The following is a 13,929-nucleotide window of genomic DNA, read 5'->3' as shown; positions in this document are numbered from 1 at the left end:
GAGATGGTGTAGTGGTTAGAGCAGGGCTCAGCAAGGTTTATCTTGCCTGGGCCGGATCGGTCCCATGGAGTTCCCTCCGTGGGCCAGATTGCACATGCGTGTGAGTACGTGAGTCTGTGATTTTCGGCGTTTGCATCTGGGCAGACGCGATTTTCAGCGCCGTGGAAGCGAGTCCCCACACCATACTGCGCCAGTTTAGTGCAGCGCACGCGTGAGAAACTTGGTTCGGGGGCGGCTCGTGGGCCGGTCAAACGACCTCCATGGGCCGCTTCTGCCCCATGGGCCTTAGGTTGCTGACCCCTGGGTTAGAGTGTTGATTTAAATCTTCATTTACCCATGAAACTCAATGGGTAATCTTCAGCCCACCTAGGGAAGTTTTTAATTTTTCATGTTGTATTGTGTTTTTACTATTTTTGTTGGGAGCTGCCCAGAGTGGCTGGGGCAATCCAGTCAGATTTGCGGCATATAAATAATAAATTATTACAGTGGTAACTCGGTTTACAAACTTTATCCGTTCCAGAAGTCCGTTCTTAAACCGAAACTGTTCTTAAACCGAGGCACGCTTTCCCTAATGAGGCCTCCCACCGTCGGTGCCCTTCCACCGTTCGGATTCCATTCTTAGACCGAGGTAAAGTTCGCAAACCAGGACACTATTTCCGGTTTTGCAGGGTTTGTAAACTGAATCATTCTTAAACAGGACTAGTTACAGGTAGGTAGCCGTGTTGGTCTGAGTCGAAGCAAAATAAAAAAATTCCTTCAGTAGCACCTTAAAGACCAACTAAGTTTATATTTTGGTATGAGCTTTCGTGTGCATGCAGACTTCTTCAGATACACCACTGTTCTTAAACCGAGGTACCACTGTATTATTATTACCTTACATGACTGCTGTGGTGCTAAAATGGAGCTAATCATGTAGCCCAACTGGAGCAACTTGGAAGAAGGGGTGGTAAAATGGATGAGTGAAAGAAACAAATGTGATAATTGCAAATGGCATCGTCTACAAAAGAAATTGAAGTGTGTGGTTTTTTCCCCCTGGGGGCATTTCTAAATCACTGGCGAGCAGTATCTCCAGTGCTGATAGATTCTGTAAATTGAAGGCCTATTCTCTCCTCCCTCCTTTTAATCTGACTTTTCACAGCAATGCTGACATCTCTTTTCAAAATCTGTAAATTCTGCTATCTTTATGGTCAGCTTGAGGCAAATGCTTGTGGGTCCTGCAGGCATCTTTTAACACTGATCTTTGGGTTATTTTGTTATTTAAGTAGGGTAAGATGTTATGGAGAACTCAAGGCAGCTGTCGAAGGCAGCAGTCCTCTCTCTCCCCTTGAGGAAAGCAGGACATGACATCATCATGTTGCAAGTAGTTCAACAATTTTCTACTGTTTGGTTAAAGTAAATTTTGTCCTTTAACCTGCCTGATGCTTCCTGGTATTGAGCTTTTTTCTCCCTTTTTTAAAAAAAGCATTCACATAGTTGCTCATGTTTGTGCTACTGAGTTCCACACAGGGCCGGGGTGGGTGGGTGGCCAAACCCTGATTTTAAACCCATTGTAGTCTTGCTTTGGCTTGCATCCAGTGCAGCACCAAGGATTCATGCTTGCACAATGGAAACCTTCTTTCACCACAAACCCCTAAAATCTGTTTTGTGATTTCCCTCAACCCTCCAGAGCAGATTTGAGGAGGGCACAGGGTGCATGCATGGGGAAGTCGCATTGGGCAAGCGGGAATCTTCGCATTGACAGGACACTTATTGGATGCAAGCCTTAAGATTTTTTTTAGTTCCAGTTCAACATGAGCAATGCAAAAAAATGGGTTAGGTTCTATTTCAATTCAAGAAAAAGAAAAAGAAAGCAGGAAGTTGCTTTCTTAGTTCCCATTCGGTATGACTCCCTGATCAAATCTAAATTTAATATTATGTAGATAAGGCTTTACAAAGTTTGTCTCTCTTGCCCATTGTCTGGCTGCAAGTACAGACAGGTTTCGTACGATGGTTAAAACGTCCATGGTGATTCTAACATGCTGTAATGCTTAAGGCATAGTTTGTGGATTGCATACTCTCCTTAAAGCCCTTGTAATATCCTGTTTCTCATATTTTAAGACATACCCATAAAATAAGCCATAGCAGGATTTTTAAGCATTCAAGGAATATAATCCATACCCCGAAATTAAGACATAGTGATAGGCGCAGCAGCAATGCCGGCCGCGGCAGGAGGAGGAAAAAAATAAGACACCCCCTGAAAATAAGCCATAGTGTTTTTTGAGGAAAAATAAATATAAGACGGTGTCTTATTTTGGGGGAAAACAGTATTTAAAGGACACGGGTGGTGCTGTGGTCTAAACCACTGAGCCTCTTTAGGCTTGCCGATGTAAGGTCGGCGGTTCAAATCCCTGCGACGGGGTGAGCTCCGGTTGCTTTGTCCCAGCTCCTGCCAACCTAGCAGTTTGAAAGCATACCAGTGCAAGTAGATAAATAGGTACCACTGCAGCAGTGAAGGTAAATGGTGTTTCTATCTGCTCTGGCATTCATCACAGTTCTCCGTGCCCAGTAGCTTGTTAGTCCTGCTGGCCACATGACCCGGAAACCTGTCTGTGGACAAATGCCGGCTCCCTCGGCCTAAAAGTGAGATGAGTGCCGCACCCCATGGTTGCCTTTGACTGGACTTAACCATCCAGGGGTCCTTTACCTTTTACCTTAATGTTTACCTACTGTGGCATTTAGTTGGGGATAAAGCTCATATCCATTTGGCTCTCAGTGGTCAGGGCAAAGAAATGTGGCCTTGTGGACAATAGGAAATGCACTCAGGTGTCATGTCTTTCATTTCAGATGCTGCGTGTGCATCGAGAGAAAAGCTGTAAACACTCTTGCCTCCCTTTGTGATGGCGATGCAAGAACTGGGTTGAATGGACTCCAGATGGCTGTTCAGGCCAGGTTAACTAAGCTCCAGCAGCAGAGTAGCACACATGGCTGTTCTGTTAACGAAATGGTCATCACAGAAGATCATGTTAAGGAGGGACTTCAGCGATCCCACATTCTGTATGATCGAGCCGGTGAGTAGCTAATAAAGAACGCCCCATGTGATGCAGTGCTAGGAATGAAGGTTGGTACCCATCTCAGCAATGAACTTTGCTTGCAGCTGAAACAGCTCCCCTTCTGTAATGTTAAGGTTCCCTTGGCAGAGATGAGGCGCAACTCAGTCATACAAAGTGTTGCCCAACATGCCAACAAGGCTTTGTTTTAAACTAGGTTGCTTTCAGCAACTGAAGGGGTGAAATGCCTGTGGGCCTGGGCTCCTTTGGAGGAGTAAGGGTGGGATCTAAACTTGATAAGTAAAATATAAATGATGCTAAACTGTATTTTAATGTCACATGAAGAAGGGACATGCAGTCCCCACAGTCAGAAGAATGGCATATGGAGTGTCTTGTTCACAGTTTACCCAAATTGGAACTTATTGTGGCTGAAAAGCGATCCTTGTTTCATTTAAACGATGGTTTGTTAAAGCAAGTAAAGATCATAAGGCTCGGTCTTGGTTTATACCATAGCTTAAATGAAGCACAGTTTGTCCTTTCCCAGACAATGCTAAACACCGATTTTTTTCAAGTAAAACAAATCTCACAGAGGTGAGGGAAGAGCACATAAGTCACACATGTTCATATAATACTAAACTATCACTTACCATTATGTCAGAACTGGGCCTATGTATGCCGTAATTCTAATCACTATGGTGGCTTTGAGCAGTCACAAAAAACCATAGTTGTTGTCTTGGAAATGAGCCTAGCTTCTAGGCTTGCATACTCTCCTCTCTCCTACCACAATGAGAGGAAGAGTTCATGTTTAATTAACCACAGCTTGCTGTGCTGTCTGAACAAACTGTGGTTAATCTCAGTTATGGTTTGTTTGAAGCATGGAATTTTAAACCATTGCTTACGAAGCTGGCTTGTTTCGTCAAACCATAGATGAGATTAACCACAGTTTAGAGTTCAGGTGTAATGTTGAATTGTGGTTAATTGGTATCAGAAGCAAAATCTTCCTCCTCGCAGCCACACTAGAAGAGAAGAAGAGGGGGAGCACATGAGCCTGGGAGGAGGCTAGGCTCGTTTCCATCATGATAAGCCATAATTTACTGTGACGTCCAAATCTAGCCACTGTGGTTTAGTTGAAACCCGTTCATTTATTTACTTTTAGAATTTATACCTATATTTGCTCTTAAAGCAGGTTGTGATACGTTAGCGAAAGGAACGCAACAGTGAAACAGCAGCAACGTTAGCAGTGCCAGTGAAACCAATAAAACAGAAAGCCAAATACATAAAATTCTAAAAATACAAAAGAGCCCAGGCTAATTTCCTTTTCCAGGGATCCGAGAGACTGCCTGAGCGAGAAGGTCTTGCCTAATAAGATAGCTGTTGCCTTCCAGACACCATTGGCAGAGGCCCACTCATCTTCACACGCTGCTCTTCAGATCCTCTGCACCTGTTCCAACAATAGGTGTGGAGAATTTGAGGAGGCCCTGCTGCTGGGAAGATGAAACTCATGAGAGGGGTTTGGCTCGGAACATACTGTGAACTCCGTGCTATTATCTCAGAAGGAAGAACATTGAAAGGGGTAGGATAATGCATACCGGGTCTCCCTGGGGACCGTGTGGCGGTGGAATAAAAACCGCTTTGTCTGTGGCTAAGAATAGCTTGTGGCGCTTCATGTGTTGCCTCACGAGCATTTCTAGTAATGAACAGATCTATATTTTAAGAAATCATATACTGTACTTTTCCGTGTGTAAGACGAGGGTATTTTCTTTTTAAAAACAACTTTAAAACTTGGGCTTGTCTTATACTTGGGTGGGGGAATGGGCAATTGGTTGCAGCCGCAATCAGGAGATTGTCAGTGTTGATTGGGTGTTTGAGTGGTGGCTGCGGCATTGGCTACTGTCTATTGGCTGCCACTGTGACAATTGGATGGGTGAATTGCGTCTGGTGGCGGCGAGCTGGCATACGATTGGTGCCTTTGGCGACGCGTGCAATCATGCGGGTGAGCGATATTCAGCAACACCCCCCCCAAAAAAAGCTTAACTGTGGGCATCCCTCCCCCCCCCAAAAAAAGCTGAACAACTCTGGACATTTCCCCAAAAAACAGCTTAACAACTCTTGGTAAGCTCCCCCCATTTTCTTAATTTGGAGTCCCCAAAATAGGGGGCATCTTATACATGGGGGCATGTTTATACACGGAAGAATATGGTAATGCGAAGATTTTGGCTGTGTGCGTACACACTTCCGCTTCCATGGTATTGGGATTCTCCCTGCAAAAGAAATATACATTTTGTTTTATTTTGCTGGGAGACCTCTAAGTGCCAGTTTGTACAACTATAAAACATTGAACAGGGTGGTGATACAATGATGACTGCAATCAACACAAGATAATAGTTTGCTGAAGGACATTGTCCTCTATGTTCCTCCCGTTGGAAACATGCAGATGGGGACAGATTCTCTTGTACATTATTTACTACAAAGCTCGATGACTAAGCTCTTTAGCGACGAAATGTCGGATTACCGGAACAACGTTCCAGCACTCAACCACTGGTATATCACAAGTACCCCTTTAGTACTGCATTTGCAATTGTTCAAGAAAAACATCTATTTTGGAAAGAGAAGAAATAAGCACTGAACTACTGATAACATTACAAGTGAACTCTTTTATTTACTGCATTTGCTATTGTTTAAGATAAGACCTATTTGGGAAAGGAAGTACTTGTGCCATTTTTATGGGCATTTATTGTTTGTTTACAGATAGTTGCCTTGGTGATATTCTCTTGCGTCAATTGCGGTTTGTACAACCAGCAGACTCAATTGATAAGGATTTTCCTGGGTGGGGCCATGTCAAGCTGAGTGGGTTGGGGTGTTGCGTGTCTGAATGCTTCCCATCTGGGTGAGATGTCTATGCATTGAAATCGATAATGTTGGGGAGAAAGGATCAACTGGCCTTCTGCTATTTTGCTTTGTGCGGATAATTTTTGGCACTGGGCTACATTCGGATATGTAGCAGGGACACAGCTGCAATGGATGTCGTCATCCTGATTCTGTTGGTTTGTAGACTTTGGGCCTCATTACATAATCTTGATACCATCTTCAGCAAAAGGGATGAAGGACAGACACAGGACTCTAAAACAGCAGCGTTTACCACTCTAGGCTTCAGTTACGTGCCATCATTATTGTTAAAGCAGAAATAAACCTGACACAATATATGGATATTTATATCGAAATTGGTTTTATTGTATGATGTAAACTCTTTAAAGAGCCACAGTAGTGTTCTTTAAACTCAGACCTTCAGAACTGGAGGAGACCTAGGGGAATTATTAACCCCCGACATGGGCAGAAGTCCACCATGATTTGTGGACTGGTGCTTCATATTTACTAAAATCTCTCATTTATATTGAATACTTTGCTGTTGGCAGGATGTATTAGAGTTTTCATGGCTTTTTCTTCAAAAAACATAGTATCACTTAAATGCAACCTCTGCCGCTCCCCCGTATTGATATTCACACCAATACTTCGTTGAAATTTTCAATTATTTGATTTATTTTTGGCACTCCTTTTTAAGGAAATGAATTTTGTAATTTGCTTATGTCGCAGCACCTGCATATAACTGCATGGGAGGATCCCTAATTTGATACCAGCTCTTGCTAAATTCGTGACTTGGCACCATGACGTGTCACAAACGCTGGCCGTTTCTGTCTGTCTTTGCTGCGGAGATCGGAATTAGAGATTGCGCTTTGAGGATTAGGCTTGTCTCCTTGCATTTAACTAGTTACGTGCTAGCATTTAAATAGTCTTTGAATGAATGCTCTTCACATATTCTCGACTGTGAGCTTCATTCTGTTGCCGGAAGTGGCATTTTTATCCATTTCTTGACCAGTAAAATATGTTTGCTTAGTGATGCAACGCAAACTATTTATAAAATATTTTGACGAGAGAAGGTTCTTTTCTAAACTTTATACAAAGTATAACTGTGATGGTGATTGCGGGGAGGATGGCAAGAAAAATAGAATGGAACCTGCCATCTTTCTCTCCCTAGTTAGTAACCATGATAATTATTATTCCAGCTTCTGCCTATCATAAACAATGATGCACAGTCTTATAGGATTTGGCCAATGGACTGTCTTGCAGTGGCTGAGAGCAGATGTTAGATTTGTGGTGTTTGATCTCATTTCCAAATTATACTTGAGTATAGTCCTTGCTGGGACGCGGGTGGCGCTGTGGGTTAAACCACAGAGCCTAGGGCTTGCCGATCAGGTCAGCGGTTTGAATCCCCACAACGGGGTGAGCTCGTGTTGTTCGGTCCCAGCTCCTGCCAATCTAGCAGTTCGAAAGCACGTCAAAGTGCAAGTAGATAAATAGGTACCGCTACAGCGGGAAGGTAAACAGCATTTCCGTGCGCTGCTCTAGTGCGCCAGAAGCAGCTTTGTCATGCTGGCCACATGACCTGGAAGCTGTACACCGGCTCCCTCTGCCAGTAAAGCGAGATGAGCGCCGCAACCCCAGAGTCGGTCACGACTGGACCTAATGGTCAGTGGTCCCTTTACCCTTACCTTTATAGTCCTTGCTGGCATGAAGATATAGTCACTCCTCATTAGCATGGGTTCATATGTGTACTTTTAGGAGTTTCAGATAAGTACAGAAGACTTCACAAGTGAAGTGAAGTAGCGCACTTACCTGAACATATTGGCACAACACGACCTAATCCCTATCCTTGAAGAACTCACATTTACATCCATTCATCGTGAGTCCTTTCTACTACTCTTCTCCTTCTTTCTGCTTTCTGATTTTTAAATGTTTACCAGGCCATGAAGTGGCCTGTCCTTTTGTCCCACGACAGGTAAGTTTATTCAGGGTTCTTTGGTGAGGGACCAGGTACATTTTCTTCATAGTAAATATTATCCCCATCACAATATGGGTCACACATGTTAATCACTGTAACGCCAGGCAACTAAGCTTTTGATACAACTTCTTTTTAGGTCAGAAGTGGCTACGTGTGGCTGTTTGAGCTTGGTCCCTTCCTCCTCATAACACCATAAAAATAATAAAATAAAATACAACAAATGCAGTGTGCAATGGACACTCAAGGAACTGGAAATGTGGAATGCAAACAGAAGCTCGGTGCTATACAATGATTCTAATGTCCTGGTTCATGGAGAAGCTATTTTAAATGTCCCCAGAGAGCTGCCCATAGAAATCAAAGGAGAGATCCAATATTTTAATGTAGCTGGGCTTTCCAGTCTGTCTTTTCCACCCACCTCTGGTAAAATGTAAAATAGCTCAACAATTACTGAGCATGCTCAATGAATATTCCAAGTGGCTTAGAAAACACCGCATGAAAGAATGCCAGCTGGGGGAGAAGAAGGGAGGTGGGAACAGATCACACTGCCTTTCTCTCAACATTTAAAGGCCATCTTGGTTTTAAGAGACCAGGCGACGCCATTCCCAGGACTGCGATGAGACTCCCAGCTGCTTGGTTTACTGCCGCCTGCTCGAGTTGAAAGCCTGAATGCTGTGACAGAGCACAGACACGCTGTTTATATTGGCCTGATAACGATGGCATACCAGTGGGCTTTTTGTGTGGAGCGCTATTAAAAATAGCTGTCTGCTGGCCTTGTGTGTCGTAGAAAGAGACCACCCTGGAGTCATGTGGATAGGGATATCCCACTTCAGAGGGATTCAGGCTTACGCCTTTGCTAATGAAGATACAAGTGGTTCCGCCTTTAAATTCTAAGGCAGGAGGGTGCAGACCCAGTTACAGTTATGTGTTGCTTCTGGTCTATATAACAAAACACCTGATAATCATTCCTTGCAGTTTGGGGCTGTGTGGAAAGTGCATAGCGGTACAACTTCACACCGTTGTATTGAATGATGCGACTTATTTATATTTGCGTTTAAAGACACATCCAGTGCTTTGTGATAAAGATGTACATCTGAATGAACAGGAAATGCACACTTTGAAACATGCTGTTTGTAACCGAAATGATTACAATTGCTGGTGAAACCCACAAAGACTTACAGAATGAACAAATCAGACCTCGATCAGACCAAGGGTCTGTCTTGCTCTGTAGTCTTATCCCCTCTTACAAACAGGGCTTGCTCCGGGCATTTGGTAACTGGAAACTTCCTGATTTTGGACTTGGAGGCTGCATGTAGGTGTCAAAGCTAGTGGCCATTGATAAGACCTGTACGCTGTGAATTTAAATCATCGCTTCAAAAGCCATCTAAGCTAGTGGTCATCAATGCTGCTTATAGCAATTAATTCAAAGCATTAACTGGACCCTATCATCTGTATTCGTCTGTATTCTCTTTCGACTGTCTTGAATGTTTTTTTCTGGGAATTTATATACTGCTTCATTACAGTATTTTCTAAGTGGTGTACAAGTACAGGGCCGGCTCTAGGTAGACCCCGGTGGCGCGGTGAGTCAGGGTGCCGGGCCGGTAGGCCGGGCGCCGCACGACAAAGCCGCACGGAAACCATGCTGCGCCCTGCGGGGGCGCCGGAGCGATCTCCGCCCCTCAGCACCAGGGCGGCCGACCTGCTCGAGACTGCCCTGTACAAGTACTAAAAAGAAGAAGAAGATGAAAACCAGATAATTTGTTTGCTTGTTTGTTTATATCCTACCTTTTTCTTCCAGGGAGCTCAAAATTATGTACTGCCAGTCGGTTGCACTGAATGACCAAGTTTGTTGTGGAGGGTGTGATTTTTATCTATTTATTTATTTTTCTGAATAGGAGAAGAGCATTACAACTGCATCTCTGCCCTCCATAAATCTATGCGAGGCTCCGATGAAAATGCTTCTCTTTACTGGCTTGCCCGAATGCTGGAAGGCGGCGAGGATCCACTCTACGTAGCAAGAAGGTTGGTGAGGTTTGCAAGTGAAGACATAGGTGAGTTACTTAAAGCGGACTAGTTTTATTGTCTTATTTGCATTTTAGATCATGCTGTGTGGAGCTGTGTTTTCAGAGGCGATGGGAGTTGTGGTCCACTGGTTCCCCAGCCCTGTTGTAAAAGTGTTCGTTTTAGTACGCCCTTGGGGGAGGGTGGCAAGGAACAGAGTCAACTCTCGCTTACTTGACATTGGAAGGTCCTTCTAGCCGTGGCTGGGCAAGCCTCTGCTGACTGGCTTGTAAGCAAGATTTGGGAAGTCCTACCTCTACTGTGGTAGGGACCCAGGTGGCACTGTGGGCTAAAACACTGAGCCTAGGGATTGCTGATCAGAAGGTCGGCGGTTCGAATCCCTGTGACGGGGTGAGCTCCCGTTGCTTGGTCCCAGCACCTGCCAACCTAGCAGTTCGAAAGCACATCAAAATGCAAGTAGGAACCGCTATAGCGGGAAGGTAAACGCCGTTTCCATGTGCTGCTCTGGTTTGCCAGAAGCGGCTTTGTCATGCTGGCCACATGACCTGGAAGCTATACGCCGGCTCCCTCGGCCAATAATGCGAGATGAGCGCGCAACCCCAGAGTCGGTCACAACTGGACCTAATGGTCAGGGGTCCCTTTACCTTTACCTTTTACCTCTACTGTGGACCCCTAATTGAGTGCATTCACCTCTTCCTCACTGCTGTCACTACTTGCTCACTCTCTTGGCCCCAAACTGTGTATCTATCCAGGCAAAGAGGGCATGGATAATTTTGCTTCTTCTTGCCTAGCTGTCCATACTCACTTGCTTGGAGGGCACAGATAGCAACAGAGAGGGTTCAGTGGGTTCCAAGAGTTTGTAATGGGCCCTCTCCCAGCAGCGCCAACCCCCTGACAACAGCCCTGACATGACAGTTGGTTTAAGGAATAAGATGGGCACTGTATGGAGTATTACATTGCTGACCGTGATGTGCTTTCTTAAATGTAATTTTTGATTGTAGGATTGGCTGATCCCTTGGCGTTAACCCAAGCGGTGGCTGCTTATCAAGGCTGCCACTTCATTGGAATGCCAGAGTGTGAGGTAAAGTTGGTATAAATTTACTTCTAGAATTGTCAGCATTTCAACCACTAAATGTTGCCTGTGAATCCTGGAAGACATGCTCCCTGGTTTGCAGGCATTTCCCCACCTGGCCTGGGAGGGAGGGACACTGACTGACTCCAGCTACAAAAGCTGAGACCGCTGAACAGACTCTTGGGCTGGGGTATTGTTTAGCGGAGGCTGTTGCTCTTCTTGATTTTAATCTTCTGTATCTTTATTTTAGATCTTCTTGTGATTTGTGTGAAAATTGTTCAGTTTGGTTGTGTATTTTTTTATGTTCCGTTCATTGTTTCTTCCTACTTTTGTCATGTTGCAGTTATGAGTTTTTTTCATGTTGCAAGCCACCTTTAGCATGGTTTAAACTGAAAAGGAGGCATACAGATAAAAGGTGCATATATGTTACTCTCACTTGCCACTTTCAGTTTCTTCTGTTTTATCAGTCTGGTTGTAATTAGGCATTAGCTGCCGACTAGTTAATAAAACCTCTGTCGAGGTTGCTGCAGGGCTACGGGCCAACTTTAAGGTTTTCCTATTCTCTGAATATATAAAAACCCGAAACAACCTGGAACCAGCAGACATTAAAAGATCGCCTTATTCCTTATATCACAGCTCAGTCTTTGCCATCCACCACAGAAGCAAGTCTGGTGGTACCTGCCAGTGCCAGATTGTCCTCTACAAGAAATTGTGCATTCTGTGTAGTGGGCTTATGCAAATCTCTAGCTAATGAAATCAATTTGGCACCATCTGTAACAAGTTTTAAATCTGTTTATCTCAGAAAGCCTTACAAAAATGCTTCACCGTGTTTATAGCTTCTCTTGTCACATGACCCATTGTACTCCAGTTTCTTCAACGCGTTTTGATCTTTGTTTTTGTTGGTCATGTTGTTCTGGGTTTAATTTGAGATTTTTGTACACACACATACCTTTTGGGGAAAGTACAGTGGTGCCTCGCTAGACGAACGCCCTTAAGATGAATTTTTCGCTTAACGAAAGGATTTTTTCGAGCGGAGGTTGCCTCGCTAGACAAATTCGTTTTGTGAAAAATTCGTCAAGCGAATCGCGGTTTCCCATAGGAATGCATTGAAATTCAATTAATGCGTTCCTGTGGGCAAATAATTTTTTTAAAAAAATTCAATGCATTCCTATGGGATTCGCTAGACGAATTTTTCGTTATAAGAATTGACCCGTGGAACGAATTAAATTCGTCTAGCGAGGCACCACTGTAAAACACCACTTTTTTGGAGTAATACCATAAAATTATATATCAATGGAAAGATAATGTAATAGAGAATGTAGTGCAACAAAGGTTGTTCAGTTATCTGTATTCTATCAAACATTATAGCAGATAACCAGAAAAGGGAAGCACAACTTGCTTAGGTTGAGATGCAGTAGCTTTCCTTCATTTGAATGTAGCCAATGAGCATGAGTGTTTGGAGAGCCAGTCAGGTGTTATGAGCCATCAAACCTCGGAAATACACTTTTCCCCAAAAGGTTTCCACAATTTTGACGACTAGTGTACATTTGTATGAGTGTGTGGTTTAGAAATGGGTGAATAAAATTAAAACGAATTTTCAATTCATCTGAAGAGCTTACCGTTTCAGTTTCACTGTTTTCACATGACTGTGAGTGACACTATAAACCTGGATGTGGGAAAACTTGGGCCTTGCTGAACTTCACTCTGGGAAACAGGATGTCAGAATAGCAGGGGCTGATTCAACAGGACTCTTCTTATATTTTATGTTCTTCTCTTTATTAGAAATGATATCTGGCGGCCTCAGTAACAAGCCTTCCGAAAGTACGTCAGATTATTTCAGTCTCTATTTTTCTCCCTCTTTTGTTGTACAGGTCTTACTAGCGCAGTGTGTGGTCTATTTTGCCAGAGCACCAAAGTCTATAGAAGTGTATGGCGCTTACAGCAAAGTCAAGGCATGTCTGAGAAACCACCAGGGACCTCTTCCACCTGTTCCTTTGCACTTGAGGAATGCACCAACCAGGCTCATGAAAGACATAGGCTATGGCAAAGGTTATAAATATAACCCAATGTATACGGAACCTGTGGAGCAGGAATACCTGCCTAAAGAACTGAAAGGGGTCGATTTTTTTACACAGCAAAGAATGTGATGACCCTACGTGCAATGTGGTGGCCAACTTTCTCCTGCCACACACACACACTTAAGTTTAATTCTGCAATAATTTCTGTTTTAACCCCGCCATGTTATCCAGGCACAGAATTATGGTTTTGTGAGGTAAAATATATCAGAAGTTATGGACTTTGTGTAGAAAATGGATGTCCACAATCTGGTCTACAGTTGTACATGTGTTAAGATCAACTGAAATCATTGGACATAAGGAAACATATCTAGGTCATTATTTTTTAAGACAAAACATTTGGGACACAATCTAGCCTAGGTTAGGCACTTGTTCTATACTGAATGCTCCCAATTAAATCCCCGGGACTTAAAAGGGGCGTGCTTCATGCCGTGGGCTTGCTCAAAACTGAAAAAGGACTAGGTTAAAAGAATAAAAAGTCTGCATTTGCACCTTGAGATAGAAAAAGTAATATGACGGGAATTTAACACGCTTGTCAGATTATTTTTGATACTGTGAAGTTTTGTAAATAAAGGTTGATTTAAAATTTACTCAGTGTCTGCTTTGTGGAAAGTCAGGATTGGTTTATGGTGGTGTGATTCTTAACACTATTTTAGCTATTCTGCTTCCCACTTAAGCCTCTTGCCTCTGAGCGAGTGTCATTCCTTTGCCAGCCGAAACTCTGCATGAAGTTGGGAAGAATTAATTTTCAATAGCTTTATGGATGCTTGGCAGATTTCAGTCTCGTACACCTGTTGTGTTGGATTGCTGTGGCCGTGTTCTGTGCTATACATCAGTAATTCCCAAACTCGGTAGTGAAGCCCAAAGCATTCATGTGGAAGGTGAAGGAGGCTGCCCATT

At 43.6% G+C, this 13,929-nt stretch overlaps 1 protein-coding gene across 1 annotated transcript in view; it reads left to right on the top strand.

Annotated features, from left to right (window-relative positions):
• WRNIP1 (WRN helicase interacting protein 1) overlaps positions 1-13,619 on the top strand; it is a 35,291-nt gene extending 21,672 nt beyond the window's left edge. Inside the window, exons 4-7 of the mRNA XM_035125399.3 lie at positions 2,824-3,047; positions 9,756-9,911; positions 10,884-10,963; positions 12,826-13,619. Of these exons, the coding sequence (XP_034981290.3) occupies positions 2,824-3,047; positions 9,756-9,911; positions 10,884-10,963; positions 12,826-13,101 (736 nt within the window). The 3' untranslated portion in view covers positions 13,102-13,619. The remainder of the gene's footprint in view (positions 1-2,823; positions 3,048-9,755; positions 9,912-10,883; positions 10,964-12,825) is intronic.
• Positions 13,620-13,929: the final 310 nt, after the last annotated feature.

Source organism: Zootoca vivipara, chromosome 8, assembly GCF_965207765.1.
Source record: "Zootoca vivipara chromosome 8, rZooViv2.hap1.1, whole genome shotgun sequence".
NCBI classification, from domain to species: Eukaryota; Metazoa; Chordata; class Lepidosauria; order Squamata; family Lacertidae; genus Zootoca; species Zootoca vivipara.
This window is presented reverse-complemented; position numbering and strand designations above follow the sequence as displayed.